The sequence below is a fragment of the Lutra lutra genome, chromosome 4 (assembly GCF_902655055.1).
Source record: "Lutra lutra chromosome 4, mLutLut1.2, whole genome shotgun sequence".
Classification (NCBI taxonomy): domain Eukaryota; kingdom Metazoa; phylum Chordata; class Mammalia; order Carnivora; family Mustelidae; genus Lutra; species Lutra lutra.
The window spans coordinates 38,678,718-38,703,103 of record NC_062281.1 but is presented as its reverse complement, the minus strand read 5'-3'; the positions used below and the strand labels follow the sequence as shown (position 1 = coordinate 38,703,103).

The 24,386-nt window shown below is 42.9% G+C and overlaps 1 protein-coding gene across 3 annotated transcripts; it reads left to right on the top strand.

Moving 5' to 3' along the window:
• Positions 1 to 3,105: 3,105 nt before the first annotated feature.
• Positions 3,106 to 10,872, top strand: OSR2 (odd-skipped related transciption factor 2). 3 transcript variants are annotated; one of them, XM_047728151.1, is made up of 5 exons: positions 3,498 to 6,988; positions 7,318 to 7,499; positions 7,585 to 8,353; positions 9,423 to 9,522; positions 10,296 to 10,872. In XM_047728151.1, exons 1-5 carry the CDS (start codon positions 6,585 to 6,587, stop codon positions 10,476 to 10,478), a joined length of 1,638 nt encoding a protein of 545 aa, XP_047584107.1. In that variant the 5' UTR covers positions 3,498 to 6,584; the 3' UTR covers positions 10,479 to 10,872. The 3 variants fall into 3 exon arrangements, with proteins under 3 accessions (XP_047584106.1, XP_047584105.1, XP_047584107.1); XM_047728150.1 differs by lacking the exons at positions 3,498 to 6,988; positions 7,318 to 7,499 and adding an exon at positions 3,106 to 3,489 and having other exon boundaries at positions 10,378 to 10,872; XM_047728149.1 differs by lacking the exons at positions 3,498 to 6,988; positions 7,318 to 7,499 and adding an exon at positions 3,106 to 3,489.
• Positions 10,873 to 24,386: the final 13,514 nt, after the last annotated feature.

Genomic DNA, 24,386 nt, shown 5'->3' with positions numbered 1-24,386 from the left:
CCGGCCTGCAGAACACACGCCCAGAGAAGAGCTGGGCTTCTAGCTCCTCCGGGATCTAGGAAAAGCGGCAAACCGTGCCGGAGGTTCAAATGCACGGGGTCCCCGCCCTAAAGAGCCTGAGGAAGGCTAGGGAAAAAGGAGGCAAGCCCTCAGAAATAATGGCAGCTGAAATCCCTGGTGAAAAAGATGGGGTTTTCATCATTTGTGTCTTAAAGGGTAAACATTTTTGGGATAACCGCAGCGCGCAGAGTGGGAGAGATTCGGAATCATCTGCAAGAAGCCTGTTGTCAGACACCTGCTCGTTGCTCAACTGGCAGAGCCTCCTGGGTGGGCCAGGGCGCGGGCGAGGGGGGCCTACTCTGTCGGACCCCTCCTCCTCCAGCTCCGCGTTTCCTCTCTCGGGCCTTCACCCCGTCCTCCCGGGGCGGAAACTTTCGGCAGTTCGGGTTGGAACAGCAACTGTTCCCGCGCCTCTCGTCAGTCTGTTAGCCATTTCCCTGGAAGCGTCCTTGGTGTCGAAAACCCAGAACTCAGAGCGAGGACAGCAGATGACCGTGGCCGCTGAAATGTCAGAGTGAAGCGGCGGCGCAGCTCCCGGGGTGGGGGTGGGGGCGCGCGGAGGGAGTGGGACGGCTGCAGCAGAGATGCAGATCCCCGGCAGCAGCTGGGCCGCTATAGGCTCCCAGGATTTCCCTCTCCACACACCCGGACCCCACAACGACCGGGTGGCCTATCTTCCCAGCGGAGCGTTGTCTCTGGGGTAGTCCGGCGGGTGAGGCTGCTCCTGGGTGGGCGCCACAATGAGTGCGCTCTAGACGCCGGGGTGAGCAAGGGGCTCGCCGGGGCTGAGCCTGGAGAAACTCAAGGGCCCGCCCGAGGTGGGTGCGGAGGTGGCCGGAGAAAGCCCTGCGTACAGTGCCGCGAGGATCTCAGCCTCAGGCTCCGTCCGGGCCTGAAGCGCGCACCTGCCGGGTGCGGGCCTGGAAGCTGCAGAGGTGCTACCCGCCCCAAAGCTCGGAACTCGTGGACTCTTTCCTACCTTTCAAGCGACAGCAGTCCCGGGGCCAACGTAGCCCAGACTCCATTGTTGACCTTGGCAAGCGGGGGTGGGCGAGGCAAACACGTTTATGAAAAAACCTGGGCTCAGAAGGTTTGCGGAAAGAGGGTGCAGATCGTGCGTGGTTGGAAATTCTGTCCACCCAGCAGGAAAAAGACGGTTCCTCGCGCACACACGTACAGGGTGGGAAGGTGTGAAACCTGCCGCTGGGGAGTTGCTTCCACTTTGGAAGAGGAAATACGAAGCGTAGAAACACTCTTCAGGTCACCACCCCGGGAGTGTGTGTCCTAGGGATCTGAAAGAAGAGAAAGTTCCCTCCAAATTTTCCAAATTGAGAAAAGCTGCGGAAGGAATGAGGTGGTTAGAGAGAGGGGACCACAGGCATCCCGGTAGTTGGAGCTCAGGACTGAGCGCTGAAATGAAAGCACCCCTATAGAACCCACTAGGGAAAACCTGTTTTGTTTTGTTTTTTGAAACCCCTGAAATCTTAGGCATTCTGCTACTTCCATAGTTTGTCAAATCTACTTTTTAAGCATTTAAATACTGAAATATATTAAACACTGGGGTCTCCATCCCAAGCTCACTTTTTAACCTTCGAGAACTGAAATTGGAAAGAAAGGGGGAAAAAGATCTACAATCCCTGTATTACCTTTTACCAAAGGAACGAAAAATTCTATCCATCTGGGCATAAGTAAAATAGAAGGAATTGTATATTAATAAAATAATATCTCGTAGCTTCTGCTTGGCTCAGCAGTCACTGGTTAACCTTTTGACAAGTTTTAGTCTTTTGCTTATATTCATCCACTACCCCTGCACGATGAGATTATTTTAATTGTCCTTTGGGGCTGCACATCCAAAACCATCTTTTGACGGAACACTTATATTGTACAGCATTTTGGCTGGAAGATTTGCGCCCCTCAAAGCGTGAACTTGCCAGGGGTTAACGCAAATCCCCTCTGGTGACTCGTCTGGGATGAAGGGCGTTTTGCTCAATGTTGTTCTCTCAGATCTCATCTGGAAAGAGGCTGTTAAATGAGTGTGTCATTCCCTTTCTGTCACTTGATCACCCTACTTACAGCGTAGCTGAAGTGCGTTCTGCAGTTAGACTCACACAGGACCAAGCCTTTAGAAGAACCTGTAAAATGTATCGATTCGATTACCTTTCCTCGAGACTGAACAATGAAGTGTTTCTTTTTTGTTTTTGTTTTTGTTTTTTTGTTTTGGGTTGGGAATGAAGATGGACATGTGTGAGAAGCTACAATAGAATTTTCCTAAAATTTTAAAATGACTGTTCTTCACCCATTCCAGATGGAGTCTTTATTGTTTGCCAATGGGTTGCAGATGCCCACCCTTTGACCAAGATGGTTTACTGCTTATAAAATGTACCTTGACTGATTAAACCATAAATGTTGGAAGAAATTTCTTCTGAGGCATCCCACGTATGTCTTTGCAGTAATTACGGAATTAGTCAATTGTCACCTCTAAAAACAAACTTCGTTTTGAAAACAGCAAACAAAAGCAGACTACAGATATAGTCATAATTGACAAAAAGTATGTACAAAGCTGTATTTAAAATTGAGGGAAATGTGATACATTTTGGAGAATCCAGTCTAGCACTGATTGACTTTACGAAAAAGATGGTTATATTAAACGTGTTAAGATGTGGAAATTAATATGGCGAGAGCGTCAAATAAGACTACAAAATGCTCTTTGGGTTTCTCTGCAGGGTCTTCAGGAAGCAGAGAACTCGCTGTTCAGTTTCTAACAGTATAAGGAAAAGTGGCACCGAGAAGGAAAAGGGGGTGGGCTTTGCTTATGTGTGAGTTTTGAACTGAGTCACCTTCGGCTCATCTCTGGAGCAGGGAAACCTCGAGGAAACCTGTGCCTTTAAGACTCAGTTGCTATCCAAACACAAGTAAACAGAGTGGACCATTAGCGGGCGCCGGGCGCGGAGGCGGAGCCAGGCTCCGTGGGCCCCGCGCTGCCGCTGGACGCCCGCGCGGAGGGGAGGCGGGGCTGCTACTAAAGCCCGGGACTCCTGGCCGCGAGCAGCCTGGGGAGGGACGCGGGCGGGGACAGAGCTCGGAGTGCTCGCTGCTGGAGGGTGATGGCCCTGCGAGACTGCAGGCTCCGACCTTACCCGGAGTCGGCGGCGAGAGGCTCGCGGAGGCGCGGGGTTCCGGGCGAGCGCTGAGCTTCGGCTCCAACAACCCCCGAGCTTTACCAACTCCACGTCCACAGACCCGGACGAAGGCTGGGATCCGCTCTCGCTTTTGCTGCTCGCTGTCCTCCAGATCATGTCCGCGGCTCCCGGGATTCCGCTCGGAAAAAGAAGTTTGCCCCGCGTGGACCCAATGACCTTTCCGAGTTCCGCGCCTCACCACCTGGGCCGGGTCTGATCGGCGCTTCCCGGGCGGACCCTTCAGAGGGAGGTGAGTGTCCGCTCTGGGAAGGAGCTGCAGCCGCCTTAAGGAAGAAAGGGTGCAGGGGGTGCAGGGGACACTCAGATTCTCGGTCAGGCGTGCCGCACGTTCAGAAATTGTGAAAAGAAATCATACGGATGCAACCTTGGGGCATTGTGTTTCTCACTGTATCGGATCCCCCCGCACTCCACTCCCGCCTAACACTTAAGGACACACACTTTTATGTACTGATTTTAGTTTTGTTTTGCGACATTTAATCTAAGCATTCAGCAAGGCTTCTTATAAAAGCTGATCGACGTACGCTGAGATAAAACCCCCTGATCCCGTGGTGTTTCCGACCGGGCCGTAGTATTCCTGGTCCACCCGTCCCGGGGCAGCCGTGGCAGCGCAGCGGAGCGCCAACGCGCCGGGGCTCACACTGCCTGCCTAGCCGGCGCGTTTCAAGAAGGAAGTAATAATAGTTCAGACCTAGGCAATTTCTCCAACTTTGTTGCTGGCCTTTTGATTTCCCCCCTCCCACCCTCCAGACCTAGGGCAAGGGGTGTGGGGCGGGGGGGTCGGGGGAGCAGAGGGTAAATTCCCCTGGGGTTTAAACGCTTAAATTCTCGGGTAAGAGCTACAGAGAAAGGACTGGTGGTTGCAGGAAGGAGGGAGAAAAAGGTGTTTGTGGAGGGAGCGCGAGATCTGTCTCCCTACCTGTTAGCAGAGAACAAAAGAGGGTTGGCGTTTCCCGCAGCAAAACGGCACAGACAGCTACTTTCTCTGCTGAACGAACTGCAGTCCCGAGCAGAACAAGAAAATTACTCACGCAGGGGGAGCGAGGGAGCTGAGAGAAACAGAACCCAGATTATGCGGAAGGCATCTTAATTTAATTAACTCCTTGGGAAGGCAGAGGCGCTGCGAAGGGGCAGGAACTTCGCGGCCGTTTTCCTCTGTTCACCTGATGCAAGCTGGCCATCATTATTACTTTTTAAATGATCTCCTTATATCTACTAAGACTTTCGCTCTGATTTATGCAAAATTCCACCGTGGCTTGGGCTGAAATTCAGCGAGTCTATGGATCCATCAGTCATTTCTCTCACACCAATACACAGGTTTTAGCAGATGACCAGACTGTATATTATTTTTAGATAACTCAGTGTAATAACAGCATTACCAAAGAGCAATACTCTATCAAATTACCGCGTACCTTTTTTTCTCCAATGTTTTGAAAGCTTCACTGAACTGAAATTAGTTATGTACACTTTTTTTTTAACTTGTTGACAACCAGTGAACTAAATTTTACAAAACTTCTGTACATGCCTGGAAATCCCTGTGAAGAAGACTGATGAGAGAAAACTAGTCTCAGTTCCACCGAAATATTAATGTCTTCATTGGTTCTTTCCTTGTAAAATTAAAAGTAACCAATGGTCCGAAAAGGGGTAGAGGAGAATTGACAGCAAAGGATGATGACCGCTGTTATTGCCCGAAACTCAGTGTGGGAATTACATGCTCAACTTTAGACAAAACGAAAGTACTTTAGATCTTTTGCATGGACTTAAAATATCTTTTGACATACATTTCCAGCAACTCAGTGGAAGAGTGGAAATCTAAATTCTGTAATTATTTATGGCAAAAGTGTTTGGTGAATATTTGGAGTTGTTCTATTTCTAAAAGCGTTGAAGTCACCAATGGTTTGCTGTTCCTCTATGAAGAAGATCTCTGTCCTGCAAATTAAAATGAAAACTTACTATGAGATACACTTTTGGGCCACTTTGAGCTGAACTGTAATAGAGTTGCTAATTTTTGTGTTATAAACCATTTGAAGAAAAGGGAAGGGAGATGGCACTCAACTTTCTGCTGGCAGAATTAACATGTAACGTTTAGGCAGATTTCACTTTGTGCACGTAAAATGGAGATCACGGTGGGATATTCCTCCAATTGACACCCTCTCTCCCCACCCCCCCATAACAGAGGTAGGAGTCATACTTTGCCTCCTGTATTTATTTCTAAGAAATCTAGCCTGGGAATACACCCAAATATTAATTTCAGTTTCCTCTCTATGGGGGAGACCACTTTTTAACTCTAGGGAGAAGATAATATTTTGACTCTCTGGAAAATCCTCATTACACAAAAAGAAGGAAATAAAAGCATAACTTATTATTTTTGATGGAAGAGGAAATAAACAGATAGATTACCAGGAATGTTGGTACCTTTTTTCCCCCTGCCTTTCTAGGAGGGCTTGAGGGTTGCCACTGAACAAAAATGAATCGTGATTTGTGGTGGGAAAGTTTATTACTAATGGAGGTTTACAGTTTCGGTTGAATGGTCTGACTGAGCCCCTCTGACTGTTACACACCTCTCATTAACTCCCAGTCTGAACTCCCAGACCAAATACCACCAGGCAGAAGCGGTTCATTAATAAATCCCTGTCTCTGAGCATTCCAAACAGAAGAGGAGGGAGAGAAGGTGTGAGACTCACTGAGACTACCAAATTCTGCCTTGTCAGAGCGCTGTGTCATTAGCACGGTCCCCCAAGTCAGCCCTAGGAGCCCCGGACAACACTTCACAGCGCCCTATAGAAGATTCAGACATGTAAAGGGGTAGGTGATGAGGGTTAGAGACTGGACAAACCTTCCCAGCTTCCCGCTGGGTTCAAAAGCCAGACTGAAAGGTCGTTGGCTCTAACCGGCCTGCCGGCCCCTTTCCAGAGAAAGCACTTAGCTGTGAGTCCCGCACCTGGGGAGCTGCCCTCAGAGGCAAGGCCCAGGTCGGCAGCGCTGGCAGAACCATTGCTAAAAGGCAGCTGAAGTGGGCAAAGGTGGGCCCACCCTGAATGCAGGTGAGGTGTCCTGGGGAACCTGGGTCTGAAATCAGACCTCTCTGTTGTTATTTGGGGGGCAGAGAGATGCGAGTGCTTGCACCCTGCTTAGGCCCCAGGCCGCCCACGTCTCCGAGCAGATAAACGACCCTCCTCCTGGCGGTCAAAGACGCATTGTACCTGCTCGAACTATCGCTGTGGCTCCCCGGCTGCCCCTTTCCTTTGCCTCCTCAGGGAGCCTACTCTCCCCTCCACTCCTCTCTGCTCTTCCCCGGAGGCCTCGCCGGTGCAGGAGCGGTTCCTAATGCCAGGCTGGGAAGCCTCTCCAGCCTCCCTAGAGCTTGGCGCTCAGTCTGGGAGAAGGGGTTCGGGCCTCAGGGAGGTTCTCCGCCCACCCACCCCTATTCCACACCACCGCAACTCACCCCCTGGGAGCCTGAACCATCTGGAAGGGATCTTGGTGGGGGGTGGGAGGGAACGGCCCCTGGGAAGGAGGAGGGGGCAATTCCAGGCTGAACCCGGCCCCCGAGGTGTCACTTTTCTTTCCTGCGGCCCGTCACCGCTGATAAATGGGACTGAGGCAGAGGAAGGAAAAAGAAAACCTCTGAGGTCAGCGCGGGGCGAGACTGGCCCCTCCGAGGGCCCGAGGGCCCTGCAGCACAGAGCGCACGGGGGCTGCGCTCCGGCACCCGCGGCGTGGCGGGGGTAAGCGCGGGAAAGGCGATGGCGGGGCGGGGCAGCGGGCTGGGGGCGCTGCAGGAGGAGCAGCCGCACTGCGGCTAGGAGGGACCCTCCGCGTCGTTCCCCGGGGAGCTCGGAAGCGCCCCGGCAACAGAGACTGGGCCGCAGGCCTGCAGGTGCTGGCGTCTCGGCCGTCGGATTTGCCCGAGCTTCTCCGCACACGGTGGGGTGGTTGGGGTGAAGTGGATGCTGCCTCTGCTGCAGGACTCCTCCCCCGCCCCCACCCCACCTTTCTTTCTCCTGAGGCCCGGGTCTTCCGTTCCTTGCGTGCTGGCATTCCGACCTTCCTGTGGGTGCCCACATAAAGGCTGCTGGGGTGCGGGACACCCGCTCGCCAGAAGGCCACTTCCTGCCGCGTCTGACACCCTGGCCCCGGGGCCGAGCTCGGTGCAGACTCGCCTGGCAGGCACTCTGCTGTTGCCTCACCACTCCTTTTGGGGACCCTGGAGTAGAGTGGGGAGGAAGACTTTGAAGGAAGGTGTGGTAACCCTTGGCACCAAAGGGTGGGCCGAGGGGGCTTAGATAATAGTCACAACTCTCCCTTCTTCCCCTGCCATTTTTAGGGTTTGCTCTGCGTGTTGTTGCCTCTCTGGGTTTTCACCGGAGCCCCTCGCCCACCTGCCTCCGAGTCCTGGAAGAAAGGGGCGGTTCCCTCCGCCCCCCAACAGCCGGGAGAATGGGGAGCAAGGCCCTGCCGGCGCCCATCCCGCTCCACCCGTCGCTGCAGCTCACCAATTACTCCTTCCTGCAGGCCGTGAACACCTTCCCCGCCGCGGTGGACCACCTGCAGGGCCTGTACGGTCTCAGCGCCGTGCAGACCATGCACATGAACCACTGGACACTGGGGTACCCCAACGTGCACGAGATCACCCGCTCCACCATCACCGAGATGGCGGCGGCACAGGGCCTCGTGGACGCACGATTTCCTTTCCCGGCTCTGCCCTTTACCACCCACCTCTTCCACCCCAAGCAGGGAGCCATTGCCCACGTCCTCCCAGCCCTGCACAAGGACCGGCCCCGTTTTGACTTTGCCAACTTGGCGGTGGCCGCCACGCAAGAGGATCCCCCTAAGATGGGAGACCTGACCAAGCTGAGCCCGGGGCTGGGTAGCCCCATCTCGGGTCTCAGTAAATTGACTCCGGACAGAAAGCCCTCCCGAGGGAGGTTGCCCTCCAAAACGAAAAAAGAGTTTATCTGCAAGTTTTGCGGCAGACACTTTACCAAATCCTACAACTTGCTCATCCACGAGAGGACCCACACAGATGAGAGGCCATACACGTGTGACATCTGCCACAAGGCCTTCCGAAGGCAAGATCACCTGCGGGATCACAGGTGAGGTGGGGAAAGAGGTTGGCCTCGGAAGGGAAAAGGACTTTGTCCAGAGTACTGAGTCCTGAGAGACACTCCAGGGGTCACTAAAATCCCCTCTGAACTAGACTATATCCCCAAAGGCCCTCCCCCGCCAGCTACAACTAACCCCCAACCTTTACCTTCTTCCTCCGCTGTCTCTTACCAGCGTCCTTGTTTGGAATGCAGGAGGGCCTTTTCTCATCCTTGGGCAGTTGCAATCTTGTGGGTTAGCCTTGGTCCTGAGATCTGTTTCCCAGTTTTCTCCCAGTTGCTGCTGGGGAGGTGGAGCGGGTACAGCCCAGGGACCCCAAAGACCTCCCCATGGTGGATATTAGTCTGCGTTGCAGTCAGACCATTTCTAATGTTCTCAGGCCACCTTAACTGGGTTCCCTCCTTTCACTATCTCCCCACCCCCAGATGCACCCCAGAGCCTGCCAAAGCAAACTTTATTTTATTTTATTTATGAGGGTCTTGAGATCACTGAATTTAGAAACAGCTCCCCACAACCCTTCCACGACCTTAAACTCTGCATTCCTAAACGGCAACTGAAGAAATACTATAACGTAAGTGTTTTCATCGGGTGAAAACCTCCCAGGAGAAGGGCTGGTTTATCTTCTCTCTGGACTCTGCCTGCTGTTCCACAGGGTTAGGACTTCGGTTGGGATCTTCCGTGGCTATTTAGGGATTTGCTAAAATCAGTTGCCCTGAATTCGACCTTGCCTAACGTCCTGATTTGGCCAGTTTAGGTACCAAAGAAAGCGGAAGAGACCAGGAAGGACACATTCAGCAGGATTTTGAGCTCCAGAATACAGCCAGAGAGGGCGATCAAGTGTAGATAAAGTCAGCCTCCGGTGAATGTTTGGAAGAATCTGTTAGTTGAGGTTAACCATAAACAGAATTACACAGGGGGAAAAAAAACACAATCTGAAAACATAAATAATGGGACTCCAGTTTCTTTTGTCTTCTCACGACTTCCTCTTGAGTACTGTCAAAAGGAACTCCTCATCCTGGTCATAAAACCATTTCAATGAAACCTTATATTGATTTACAGGTATATCCATTCCAAAGAAAAACCTTTCAAATGTCAGGAGTGTGGGAAAGGATTTTGTCAGTCTAGAACTCTAGCAGTTCACAAAACTTTACATATGCAGGTAAGTTTGTTTTCTTGTTTAAAGACAATGGCTGGTTTCGTTTTATGATTTTTTTTCTCCTTACAAAGGTGTTTCGTGGCAGGCTCTTTCTCTTAAAAGGCTCTGTTTAGATTTAGTTTTCTAGGTGGGGAAAACAGCACTCAACTTTTTATAATCCCCCCCCCCCAAATTTAATCTTACTTAACACAAAACATGATTATATTTTTCTTAAAGAAAAGACCATTCTCTGTATTCTAAATCCTAATTTTAGAATTAATTTTTTCCCCATCTGATCTTTCCTGCATTTAAAGCTTTCGTGTTTAGGAGGAAATAAAGGTAATTTTGATAATGGAGGCATGGTGAAATCCCATATGCTCTTTCTCCCAGGGGCCTCATAATTTGTAGTTTTCTGAACATTGAGGAATAGTTTAATTTTCCAGCAAAGAGGAGCCTTATTGCCCTGGAGAATGTCGTTCCTTAAGAGAGGATTAGAGTTTTTCCTTCCTCCTTTTCCTGCCTGTGACACGGTGATGAAATGTAAAGACCTGGAAATCACAAAGCCCACTGGGGTGGCCACCAGCAGTTATCAGTGTAATCGGGCCCTTGTGTGTGCCTGCGTGCGTGTGTTTTTGAGATTGGAGGATTAGGAGCCAGATTTGTTTCTGCAAGTCCCCTCTTTTGTTGTCGTGCGTGTGTAAAGTTAATGCTTGTGATACCGATAAGACAGAAACTATTGAGAAGGGTGCGGTGGTGGTGTGAAGGATTAATCCTTTGCTTGCTTCACATCTGAACAGGAATCTCCACACAAATGTCCCACATGTGGAAGAACCTTTAATCAGAGAAGTAATCTGAAAACTCACCTTCTCACCCATACAGACATCAAGCCCTACAGCTGCGAGCAGTGCGGCAAAGTGTTCAGGCGAAACTGTGATCTGCGGCGGCACAGCCTGACTCACACCCCGCGGCAGGACTTCTAGAGAAGCCCAGGATGTGTCCCATGCCGCCGCTGCTCCCCTCCCCAGACACCTCTCCAGGCCTCCCACCCCAGGGGTTGCGCCCCCCAACCCCTTACAGACCCCAGCTCTTCCCCTGCTGCAGCTGCACCTGCAGCCCCGGGGAGTTAACCCTTCTTCTCGAGGACTGAGAACTGTAGAAAGCCACATAAGTACATCCCTTCACAAAGAGCATATGCTAGTTCTTGTAGATATTCACAGCTCATTTTAGAGCTCTGTACATAATGTCGTGGGTCTTTGTTTTGTTGTTTTGTTTGTTTTTGTATCTTGTTGGATGCACCTAGATATGGAAAATGGAAGCCAAATTTATCTTTAAAGAGTGTATTTCCAAAATAAAACTCCTTCTTGTTTGTTTCAACACTTCGGCAAAAGTGTCTTGCTATTTAACTGCTGCTTCTCCTCTGGGTTCTGGAAGAGTAGGATGCCTCCAAAATATTCAGTATAGAGGGTGTTCTCTATCCCTAAGTTTTTTTTTTTTAAAGATTTTATTTATTTACTTGACAGAGAATACAAGTAGGCAGAGAGGCAGGCAGAGAGAGAGGAGGAAGCAGGCTCCCTGCTGAGCAGAGAGCCCGATGCGGGGCTCAATCACAGGACCCTGAGATCATGACCTGAGCCGAAGGCAGTGGCTTTAACCCACTGAGCCACCCAGGCGCCCCTCTATCCCTAAGTTTTTAAAGTAAGACTTTTCACAATTCTTTTACTGAAGCTTCAGCTCTTCCCTCTCTGTATTGTGGCATTTTGGAATTAGATGGTTTGGAATTGGAATTTTTGTTTTTCGAAAATATTAAAATTGATACCCTTAAGGTTTTATTCCCTTTTGTTTATTCTAATTCTTTGTGGATTATTCCTTCAGATAAAAACAATATAATGATCATTGTTAATAGCACCCAACTCCAAGACTGCCCTGCCTGAAAGCACAAGGTGAGAAAAGTCCCTGACCTAGTGTCAAAGTTTACGATGGACAACTTCTCTTACCATTAGACTTTGAACACTATGATTTAGCACTATAGACAGAGACTTTATCCTGGTTTCAGGAGAGAAGCCTAATAATCCTCCTATAGAAGAATGAAGGAAGGTACAACCTTCAGAAGATAGCAGATTAAGAGGAGAAAAGAGGAACTACTTAGCTGTGAAAATATTTTTTTCCTAGGATGGAGATGCTTTCTTCTAGAAGGTTCAGCTTTCTCTGCAAAGCAAAGTGAGTTGGGTCACTTGCAAAGTCTCTTGTCACTGGTTGGCCTTTGACCCCTGGGAAAATGCCAGAAGTATAGGTACTCTGTATAGAACTCATGGCAAGCATATAATAATCTTCTGAGGCATTTCAACCTTTACCAGATGGTTCCTGGGGAATGTGACACTAATATCATGACAGACAACCTGGATAGGATTTAGGTGGAAGGTTTTGGACACAGATAAACTGTAGTACTAGGCAGAGGCTGGAAGGGAAATAACTAGAATTAAAGGAAGAACATCAGAGGAACCCGTGGCCCAGTAGCCTAGTAGGTACTCACAGGCTTAATACTGAACAAAAGGGTGAATTCGGTACTCTCGGATTTTTTTTTCATTTTTATATTTGTGTTGGATGGCATGTTTATGTTTAGGGTAACACATCCTATGTTTGTACTTTAGAATTCTCCAGAACAGTACATGGGGATTTACTTTTTTTTTTAAAAAGATTTTTATTTATTTATTTGACAGAGAGATCACAAGTAGGCAGAAAGGCTGACAGAGAGAGAGAGAGAGAGAGAGAGGAGGAAGCAGGCTCCCCACTGAGCAGAGAGCCCAATGTGGGGCTTGATCCCAGGACCCTGAGACCATGACCGGAGCCAAAGGCAGAGGCTTTAACCCACTGAGCTATCCAGGCGCCCCGGTACATGGGGATTTAAGGACCTGACTCCAAATTTTTCACCAGTGCCTTTTTCAGTACAACTTACAAAGAGATTTCAAAAAGTGTTCCAGATTCAATGCTTACTCTGTTCTCAGGGGAGCTGGCTGGAAGTCACTTCTGCTTCTCATGAGAGATGTATTCTTTCCAACAAAGTGTCCACTCACCAAGCCTGTGTGTCTAATGCTCACACAAATGCATTTCTCAACATGGGTTGGGCCCAGACCTTCACCGAGGAGAGGGGGCAGGGAAGGAGTGTGAGGGTGCATGTGTGTGTGGTATTTAGAGGACTGAAATTCTTGTTTGTTTTCTTGTGTTTGTACAGAATTAACTCAGTGACCTCCCTACCTCTACTCTCTCAAGATCCTGCCCACCTTGGCACAGAAGATCTGAATACTTTAGGGCAGGGTTACACATTGACTGTCCCTAGAGCTCCCCTAATCCTGCAGGCATTTTCCACGTAGTCAGTCTCGCTTCCGCACCCACCCCAACTGACTACAAGCTGCAGAGTTCCATTGCACAGGGTTCAGTCCAATTATCAAAGACCCCTGCTCGCTATCAAGCTCAGGCATATCCGTGAAGTCACTGTCACAAGGATATGTACATCAGAATAACCAGAATACGGTTCCTCTGCATTTATTTTAGTTGAAAAAATGGGAATCCGAAGTGAATGAGGAAAAAATAAATTGAAGAAAGCAGTTCCTATTCCCAGATACACACTATTTCAAAAGTTAACATGAATTTGTTTATACCGTCATTAATTTAACAAATACACCTTTTAGAATCTTGACTAGTTAGATAACTTAAACATCTAGGGTTGCCTGGGTGGCTCAGTCAGTTAAGTGTGTCTGCCTTCAGCTCAGGTCATGATCCCAGGGTTCTGGGGTGGAGCCCCACTTGGGGCTCCCTGATCAGCGGGGAGTCTGCTTCCTTCTCTCCCTCTATCCCTCCCCTCAACTGGTGCTCTCTCTCCCAAATAAAAAAATAAAATCTAAAAAATCTATAACAAGACTTAATTTAATAGCTCCCTTCATCCTGCACTCTTATAGCCAGCATCCATTTAGAGTTAGAAAGTGATCTAAGTGAACACGCTCTTTCCACAAGTTGTCATGATCTCAGGGGAACTTTTGAACAGTGGGCTCCTTCCTCTCCAAATTCAGAGTTTTGTTTTCTTCTTTAGAATGTTCAAGTACGCAGGAAATGAATCTTAAGTGAGAAAAACTTATAATGTATCATAAGGGAAATGGTATCTGGTAGCTTATGAAATTAATCTACTGAGGGTTCTTTTGGTGGGTTTTGTTTCGTTTTGTTTTGGTTTGGTTTGGTTTAGAGAAGAGTCATTATTTGAGTTTTAGATTAGCCTGTGTTTTCCTTACACCATCTACCATGGTCAACTCATGAATCAATACTCCTGGCTGGAGACCAGGAATGGGAAATATCACGAGTCATAACCACAATGCTGAAGAACTTCATGTACAGCAGTTAAGTATTGAGCTGTGACTTTAATCTTATTTTGCAATCCATGTGTGGGATTTTAAAAAATAACATCTAAAATTTATTATATTGTAATCAATTATTATGTGAAATTATGAATGTGTGTTAGGAGCACTTATTGATGCTAGTATTGAAATGTAGGTCTTCAGAGTACTAGTGCTTTATAATTAATTGCAGTAATTAAAATTGCTATTTTGCGCAGGCATATCCTCTTTTTACATGAGGAAGCTTTCCAAAATTTAACTCTAAGACAAGTAAATGTTTAAAAAGCAAACAAATCTAAAATTTTCAATTATAAATAGGCCTGGTCACTACTAGCGATGAAATCAGAAACATATACTGGGAGTTTCTTCTACTGTTCATTTGTCAGATGTTAGCATAGACATTTGAACCTTTTCACTTAAGTCATGTTGGGTCAGGTACCCTTGCCCTAGTTTTAATTCTGAAGGCACTTAGGACATTACTTCTTGAATACTGTCAACATGATAGACTATATGCATTTGGATTAAACAGAAGAGAAACTACAGCAAATTTTAATACAAGAAGGGTATTGCTATGGCATAACGGGCTAACTTTCCTATTTCCAAAGTAATTTCCATATTATTATAATAATAATAAAAGACAAAAAATTGATGAAACCATATAACATTGCAAACAAGAATAACTTCTGTATTTTGGAGGATTATTTGTGTTCACCTTTATTAGTATATTATGTTGAGACTGTATTTCCCAATTTTTCCTTCAGAAATGTAACTTTCCACTGACAGCCACTTCTGCTGACAGCAATGAGCAATAAAGGGAGTGGAGATTCAGAATGATTCAGCTTTGATGACCTGAGCTATTTCAAGTTCATTCTTGTTTCTTTATTGCCTGTCCCCCTCAACACAAATTGTGTTATCATCTAAGCTATATAACTTTTTCTATATAACTATCCAAGGCAACAAATGATAGTGAAAAACTGTAAGTAACACAAATAGCCTACAATAGGAAACTATTGGGTAAATTATAATGCTGTATCCATTATGTATAGCATTATACTAGTTATACACTAGGCATATACTCCACTATTAGGTATAACTTTCTATTGCAAACAGAGAGTCTGACTAAAGGGGGCTTACACAATAGGGGATTTATTTTCTGACATTACAAGAAGTCTCAAGGATGGGTCCAGAGATGCATAATTAATTGGAGTGACGAGATCATCCAGAGCCCAGTTCTTACTTCTCTTGTCTTCCATCTTTGTGTGTTAACTGCCTCGCTTCATGGTCACGAGATAGTTCCAACAGCTCCAACCACCTGTTCTAGTGCTTCCTTTTCACAGACACTTCATGGGCAGAAAAAGGATTTATCTGTTCCCTGTATCACTTTTTCAGAACTAAGGATCTGGCATAAATCCAACCTGTAGGGTTGCCTGGGTGGCTCAGTAGGTTAAGCATCTGCCTTCCGCTCGGGTCATGATCCGGGGTCCTGGAATTGAGCCTCTATCTGTCTCCCCACTCAGTGTGTGTGTGTGTGTGTGTGTGTGTGTGTGTCTACTTCTTCCTCTCCCTCCGCCCCTTCCCCTCATTCATTTTCTCTCTCTCGCTCTCTCTGTCTCTCAAAATAAATCAATAAAATAGTTTTTAAAAATCCAACCTGTAGACTTGCCCTTATAGCTTATTGGTCAAAATTAGGTCAGCCTGCTCCTCCCTCAGCCGGTTACTGACAAGGACAATAGAATTATCCTATGATTGATTTAGACTAAATAAAACTCATCTTCTAAGCATAGAAATGGAGCCAGCCTTCCCTGAAGCCCTTGATTGCCTGAAAAACAACAAAACAAAACAAAAACAAAAACAACAAACCTGAGTTCTGTTAGCAAGTAAGAATGGAGAACTGAGTATTGCGAATATTAAGCAGATGTTAAAAATGAAGTTTCTGTTGATAATCTTATGTTAGGGGATGCTTACGTTATAACAGAAGGGTATTTGGTGGCATATACAATATTACCCAAACTATATAAACAAAATCTTGAAAAATCTAAATGGAAATAAAGACTAACAAAAAATACACCAAATTGTTAATAGCAGTTATTTGTGAGTAAAAAACTAAGGGTGTGGTTTTCTTCTCCTTTTCTTTTCAACTCTCCCACAGTAGGCATGTGTTAATTTTCTAAAGGAAAGGGTCATAAACATTATTTTTTAAAATTCAAGATAAATTCTTTGTTTCCCCACTATTTTTTTTCATCTTGCTTCATTGCCTCTGACCAGCCCCTTTGCTTGTCTCCTTTCACACACAACTGCATATACCCTCTTACTTCTTCTAAGCCATTTCTTTACTTTATTTACATCCTTACTTTCTAGTTCCTTTTCTTTCTTCTTTGATTTGTATTCAAAACTCCTTTTCCTGTTGTTTCTCTTCTCTTCTTTAGGTTTCTGTACTCTGGTTGGTTGTTTTCTTCCTTGTGAGAGCGTTAATAATTCTGGCTCAATGTTCCTCCAGGTGTGATCATTACAATTTTCCAGGGTACTTGTTTCTGGGCTCTCCTAATCCAGTGGATGACTTGGAATTCCTGGTGATAAAGACTCAGGACTCTGTATTTTAAACAAAGCCTTTAGGTAGTTCTTATGTGTAACGTAGACTGAGAACTTCTGCCTTAGCCTTTGACACCATCATTCCCTTTATCTTATCCATCAGCCATTTACTGTGTGCCTACCGTAATAAACATAAAACAAATTTCAACCCACTTTTCTTTACTTATTTACTCACTGTCCTTGAAGTGGTGAAATTCCCCTCTCCCTTGATTCTTATTACTCTTCCATGGTCTCTCTATGTACTTTTCTTTTCTATTGTTGCTGTCTCCAAATTAGATTTTTCTTTTTCACATTAATAGACATCTTTGGCTTTGGTATTTTATATCTTTGTTCTTCTTTGTTCTCTTAATCCACTTGCTAATTTAAAGAGACAGGAGAATAAAGAGAATGTAATGATCCATTAAGATGAGAAAATCACCAAGAGGTAAAAATGATTCTCTTTTCCATTAGTAGATTGAAATATCGTCACCGAATGACTTGTTACTTCAGCTTCTGTACAAAGAACATTAATTTGCTATGAGTAATGCTTCTGCTGAGGTGTGTGTTTGTGCTGGTTTTAAGATCAGAGCTAAAGAAAGTAGTTTTTTAGATTATTTATATTATTATTACACTTCAATTTCAAAGCAGGTAGCCATTTTATGACGGAAAGAGCTATGGACACGAAGTCAGAAGATGGATTTAATTTTTTTAAGGTCTGGAATTGTTTTTGGACAAAACATTTAACATCTTCGAGACTCAGTTTCTTACCTGTAAAATGAGAGTTTGCACTACATAATAATGTCTTCTCCAGGTTGTAAAATTTATGTTTCTCATTGAGGTAAGCATAAATGCATTGATAGGTAAGTATTTTACTTCACAAAAGCTAGAAAATGCCAAGAAATCATATCATTTCTCTCCCATAAAATGTTATTAACCAAGTAAAAATAATGTAGGTTTACAAATTAATTTCTACTTCAAACTGTCATAGCATCTGTTTTCTAAAACTTCTGAAATTTTAGGGGCTCTTCAGGTGACTGTTGGTTGAGAGTAAAGTTTTTTCATTGAAAAGAAGACATATTTCTTTATAATTTTCAGTTGATGAAAACAATCATGCTTATTGTAAAAAATTCAAACAATATAGAAGTATAGAAAGCAGAAGTCTCATTTCCTCATGCCCACTAATGACCCTCTTGGTTCCATTCCCCAGAGGGAATTTTTGGTATGTCTTTCTGGACATTTTGCTGTTGATATGCAAAGGCAAGTGTATATGTAAAAACATAATACTATTTTGTAAACTTCTCCCCACCCCCCACACACTTAAAAATAGAACAATATATATTGGATCTTTTTTCCCATATCAGCATAAGCAGATATTCCTCTAAGGTAAAGAAAAGAAAATCTAAAGACTTCTAAGCCTGAAGATTAATTCTTTTCATTAGAATTTAACATAAGAAATAGGAAAACTATCCTGTTACTGAAATTATTTACAAAATGCTAACCTTAACTGACAAACCTTTAGTCCCATATCTTCATGACAGCAGCTGAGAGAGTGCCTGAGGGTTTTGAAGATTCTTCAAGGTGTGTCATATTATGGTTCACATCAGTGCACACTGATATACCTCCCTGGCAAGAACTGAAAGATACAGTTCTTAAATCCCCTGGTGACCCATTATCCATGGATCATTGACAAGATAGAATGTAATAGCTCCTGTCTTTTTACCAAGGTAAACTTCCCAGTGAAACTGTACTGTTCTTGTCCTGTGTCCTTTATTTAAACAAAAAAAAAATAATAATCTAGGAAAAAGAAACTACATTAAGTAGGTAATACAAATGCTCTCATAGTTTTTATTGTATTTTAATGTTGATTGAATGAGAAAATATCTGTTGAAATATAGTAGCTGTTTAATATAAAGTGCAAGACAGAAGTTTTTCCCACAACTTGGCTTTCCAAATAGATCATCTAAAATTCAAGGCTAAACAAATTGCACAAGATTCAGCATTTATTTATTATTTACTTATTTATTTCCTTCTTTCTTTTTTGTAATTTGACAGAGACAGAGAGAGCACAAGCAGGCAGAGCAGCTGGTAGAGGGACAGGAAGAAGCAGTCTCCCCACTGAGCAAGGAGCCTGATGTGGGACTCAATCCCAGGACCCTGGGATCACGACCTGAGCCAAAGGCAACCCATTAACCAACTGAGCCACCCAGGTACCCCAAGATCCAGCATTTGGAATATCAAGTTTCACTAATAGATGTTTTGCCTATTTAAGGCATGTAAGCAATAGTTCAATTGGTACTATGGAACAAAACTGAACATTTCCCATTATTTTGCTAGGGTCTAAAAAGTCAGTACTTCTCTATCCAAAAAATTGTTTCACTTGTGAACTGGCCCATCATCCTAAGCTCTCAGGGACCCATTCACAGACGTCTGCAATGTTTACCATGTGGCACCATGTTTTTGCAACATCACATATTGACAGTGATGTGTTATAAATATAATGTGATGACAGGACCTGGTCATGTTTTTATGTGGTTCTCATCTAGATCCTGTCTGAAAGTTCCTTATTTTATGTTAATCTTCTTGACTTCTAGAAGGATTCTTCCCAATTCTATGGGTTTAGAGTTAGAAAAGGTTAGAAATAGAAAGATGATGCTCTTGACAACTTGATTTCCTGCCCAGGTCACAGAAACAAAGGAAAAGAAAAGGAAAAAAGGCAATAACTTAACCAAAAAAGCAAGCTGCAGAATGGGCAGGTATGTATCATTCATGTAAAGTTTGAAGGCATGATACAAGGCATGATGAATATAGTAAAAGTATAAATCATTCTTGGAAATAATAAACATTAAATTCTGGATAGTGGTTATCTTTAGGGAATGGTACACATGGAAGGGGGACTTCAATTATATTTACATTTTATTGCTTAAAGATATCTGAAGCAAATATTGAGATAGTTAAGGCTTGACAAAGCTGAGTGATATATGTAGGGGCTTATTATATTCATCTCTATACTTTTCTATATGCTTAGAAATTTTCATAATAAGCCTTTTTTTCCTTTTTTTTCTTTTTTTTTTTAAAGATTTTATTTATTTATTTGACAGAGAGAAATCACAAGTAGGCAGAGAGGCAGGCAGAGAGAGAGGAGGAAGCAGGTTCCCCGCTGAGCAGAAAGCCCGATGTGGGGCTCGAACCCAGGACCTGGGATCATGACCTGAGCCGAAGGCAGCGGCTTAACCCACTGAGCCACCCAGGCGCCCCTAAGCCTTTTTTTTCAAAAAAGAATCTGATTTTAGAGCTGAAAAGGACTTTAAGAACTATTTAAGATTGATATTTAATGAGCAGCTACTCTGTGATGTTAGAAATATACTAGTTTACCAGAGAAGCAAGTTCTTTACACCCTTGGAGATATATTCTACTTGGAAAGAGGCTACATTTATAAAAATGTGAATACACAAAAACAGATATTGATTAGGACCCCATTTGAAGATGAGACCGTTGAGGTAAAGAAAAGTGAAGTGATTTGCCTGAGATTCAAGCCTCTTGTAGAGTCTTGCCTTCCCAAATACCTATATTTCTCCCTAACTTAATGTTATTCTAATTATTGATGGTGTTAGGCACAAACACATTGACAATGTCTCACACTTGTTTTGTAGCCATCTCTAATTAAGATATAAGATAAAAATTACAAATGTGTCAAATGCTAAAACTTAACTGAATAAGCTTTAAAATTATTTGAGTATTTTTGATATGACATTAAATTTACACAATTTTTTATTAGGTAGGTCAGCATTTTCTTCATTTCATAGGTGAAGAAAGAGATGAATGGGGGAGTAGTCATGGAGTGAAGTAAATTGCTTAAGGCTCTATAGGAAATAAAATGACAGGTTCTGGATCAGAATTCACAAGTCTGACTAATCTAATGCAAAATCTTGAGTACCTTTCTTTCTGATCTTTCCTTTCAGATTACTGTACTTCCACACATTCCTGTAAAGCCAACACAACTCTTGAAAATTGTAAGAGCCCATAACATTAATATTTTGTCAGACAAATTGAGTATTTTTTCACTTCAGAGTTGCAAAATCGTATGATATGATAAAAATGTTTAACATAAGTTTTTGTGTCCATCTAAGTGTGCAAACTCTTCTCTCCAGATGGTCTCAAAGAATGATCAGGGAAATAATTTCCCAGACTGCAACTATTCTATTCAGAGCTTTGAAGCCAAATATCAGGTGAGCTTTTATCCACTGTTGGCAAACAAAGGGAGCAGAAGAACAGAATGATTATGGTGACCTAAGCTACTTAGATGGTGTTATGATATCCATTTTACTTATAAAATCCTAGCATTGTTAAGATTTCTATTAAAGAAATTGTCTTTATTTCTATTAAAGTAATTGTTTTAATATTATGATAGACAAAAATGATTGTTTGAGCTTCTTCCTGTATTCATTTTTTTAAAGATGTCTTTGAAGAAATTAGGTCCTTATGGGAAAATTATTCTGAGCAGAATTTAAATATTCAACATCAGAAGATAGTATGGTCTAATACTATTCCTACAGGAATTTATCAATAGACTTTACCCCTGTGTACTACATGTTTACTTACAAAGTTGACTATAGGTTTATGTTGTAAGTGCTTGATATTGACTGGTACAGGAACACTCCAGAATTACTTATCATCTTCATTTTCCAATGAATTCTTTCTTCCCTTGGGTGATGTGTGAAGCAAGGCTTCTAAGGACTTCTTCAGTGTCCTTATTAAGAACATCTGTAAAGAGCATCAGAATGAAGTGTTGAATTTCACCCATTTGGATTTCATTAAAGTGTCTATAGTTGTCAAGCATTTAGAAAGTCAAGACACTAAGAGTTTGGGGTTTGACCCAAAGGAAATTGGTCCTCATTTTAAGGCTAAACAGGAGGGATAACTGAGCCAAAGTTTTTTAGGGACTTTTTTTTTTTTATCATTCCTTTCAGATACATGCCCCTAAAGAATGAACACTTAAACAGTCCTACTTTCTAATGGTAAGTTTTCTATCTTGCCAGAGCAGAGTGTGGGTTTACTGCAGAGGGTCTTAACCTAGGGTTCATGGACTTCTAGTGGACCCACAGACAGACCTCAGAGAGTCCATAAACTTTGTAAAATTGTAAGCAAAATTTCATGTGCATATACACATTGGTTTGTTGTTGTTGTTTCTGGAAAGAAGAAGCTGTAGCTTTCATCAGAATTTCAGGGACATTTGTGATTCAAAAAAGGTTAAGAAATGTTGGTTTATTTTTGTATGTATTTAGGTATCTTAAAAATTTCAAAGTATCTAAACAAGCAGAATTTTCATTTTCTCTTTTTACTAAGATTTCATAGTATACATAAATGTACATAACTTTTAAATGTTAATAAGGTAAACTAATTTTAAAATACTTTTTAATTTTTAAAATTTTATTTATTTTTATTTTTTTTAAATTTTATTTATTTATTTGACAGAGAGAGAGATCACAAGTAGGCAGAGAGGCAGGCAGAGGTGGGGGGTTCAGGGAGGAAGTAAGCTCCCTGCTAAGCAGAGAGCCCCCATGCAGGGCTTGATCCTAGGACCCTGAGATCATGACCTGAGCAGAAGGCAGAGGCTTAACCCACTGAGCCACCCAGGCACCCACTAATTTTAAAATATAAACAAATGAACAGAATTCTGATAATTTGTGAAATCTCAATTATAACTAAATTGTCCGTATACACATTCTGATCTGATTAGGTTTAATAAAAGTAATCTGACTGATTCTTTGGAAAAAATAATATAAAAGGAGTAATTTGGTTGGAAAGTGAAAATACACTGTATTGGCAGTACAGAGTGGTAAAGAAAAAAAAAAGGAGCTTGAAGTTTTCCCCCTACATTTGGTAGTAATAGTAGTAGTAGTTGTTGTCGTTTGGTTAATTAATCATGCTCTAATTATAGTAAAGTGGCATGAATTAATTTATTTATATTGTGCTTAAATCCACTTTGAGTAAAATCAACAACTTCGTTTTGTAAAGAACGCTAAGTGAAATAAATTCTGATGTGAAAAATCCACTAGGGATTTTTAAGTTTTCTAAAGTTTAAAATGAATATCAAATAATAGGATCATCATCACACTAATTCTAGCTACATTTTATGCTTGGAACAGTTGGTAAAATTTAAGAGATCATATTTTAAGTTCAAATACAATACCATATTTCTTCTCTGCATGTGATTTTTAGAAGCCTTACTTTAACTGGATCCTATAATTATATTTGTCTTTAGAAGTAGATTATTTAGTATATGTTGAAGGAGCAACCTTTTTTCAGTGTGGTTTTCCTGGTGAATCATTCACTTCTGACTGGAATCAAAACACAGAACACAGAAATATAGCATGAATCTTTGATTAGTAGGGTATCTGCCATTTGTCTTTGTTTTATATCACAAGAATATACCACAAGTTATTGTTCCCCTCGAGTTAAACTTTGGACACCAGTCTATTTTGATTTATCTTTGCTTCTTATGCAGTAAGCCTTCTTTGACCACCTTCTTAAATTACCTGTCCTCTTAGACAATTCTTTAGCTTATTACATGTAAACCTGGCTCGTTTCCAAATTAACTTAGCTAGGATCTTAATCTTTCCCATCCTCTCTCAGAAGCCCCCATGAGCCCTGTTGATAATCACCAAACCAAACTTATAGGCTTCACACTCCCTTGCTTCCCCTGTACTCTCCTGCTCTATCTATCTATCTATCTATCTTTATAATATATAATATAATATATAATATATAATATATATCCCTGATATATTATATTACATTACATATATATGTAATAAATGTATTATATCATCAGTATTTCTTTTATTATTATTTCTCAGATGCCTTTTCTCTCCTTAAACTTTGTCTTTCTAACTTTGCCTCAAAATGTTTTCTTCTTTTCAAATTTATCTCACAAACATAAATTTAGATATTAATGAAATATGGACTCTTGAAGAGTTGTTTGTTTTAAAGTTAAGACTTTTTGGGGTACCTGGCTGGCTCAGTTGGTGGAACATGCAACTCTTGATCTTGGGGTTGTTAAGTTTGAGCCCCAGTTTGGGTGTTGAGACTACTTAAAAAGTAAAACCTTAAGGGGCATCTGGGTGGCTCCGTCAGTTAAGCTCAGTTAGTTAACTCTGATTTCAGCTTGGGTCATGATCTCAGGGTCATGAGATCCAGCCCAGCCCTGCTTCCAGCCCCATGTGAGGCTTTGCACTAAGCTTGGAGCCAGCTCAAGATTCTCTCTCTCCTCTTCCTTCTGCCCCTCCCCAGTCTTTCTCTCTCTCTCTCTAAAAAATAAATAAAATAAAATATTAAAAAATAAAACTGGGCTGCCTAGGTGGCTCAGTGGGTTGAGGCCTCTGCCTTCAGCTCAGGTCATGATGGTCCCAGCGTCCTGGGATCGAGCCCCGCATCAGGCTCTCTGCTCAGCAGGGAGCCTGCTTCCCTTCCTCTCTCTCTGCCTGCCTCTCTGCCTACTTGTGATCTCTGTCTGTCAAATAAATAAATAAAATCTTTAAAAATAAATATATAAATAAATAATAAAATTAACACTTTTCTTTAATATCAAGTTTGTCTCTTACTATTTATATAAGGTTAAGAATCAGTAAAGGTTATAGTATATGAATTATATCTCAATTAAGCTATTATTCAAAAAACCAGAAAAGAGTGAAGTGGAGAAAAATAAAGAAATTTACTTGAAAGTGTTTTGAAAGATATAAACTGCAATATGGACCTAGATATTTATCATTATTATAATTACTATTACATAATTATTTAGCTTTACAAATTCTCTGAAGCCTTCCTATAAACTGATAATTTAAACTACTTTCTAGCTCACTGCTCTAGAACTATTTACGCAAATGCAAATTATGTGAAAGCTTCTAGCATAGTGGCTGGCATAAAATAGGTATTCAATAA

What these genes read in the sequence shown, in the direction of transcription:
- OSR2 (XM_047728151.1), top strand. Translation starts at nt 6,585, where the DNA reads ATGCCAGGCTGGGAAGCCTCTCCAGCCTCCCTAGAGCTTGGCGCTCAG. An exon ending in CCCGCGGCGTGGCGGGGGTA is followed by an intron (nt 6,989 to 7,317) that starts AGCGCGGGAAAG and finishes TTCCTGTGGGTG; the next exon opens with CCCACATAAAGGCTGCTGGG. An exon ending in GATCACCTGCGGGATCACAG is followed by an intron (nt 8,354 to 9,422) that starts GTGAGGTGGGGA and finishes ATTGATTTACAG; the next exon opens with GTATATCCATTCCAAAGAAA.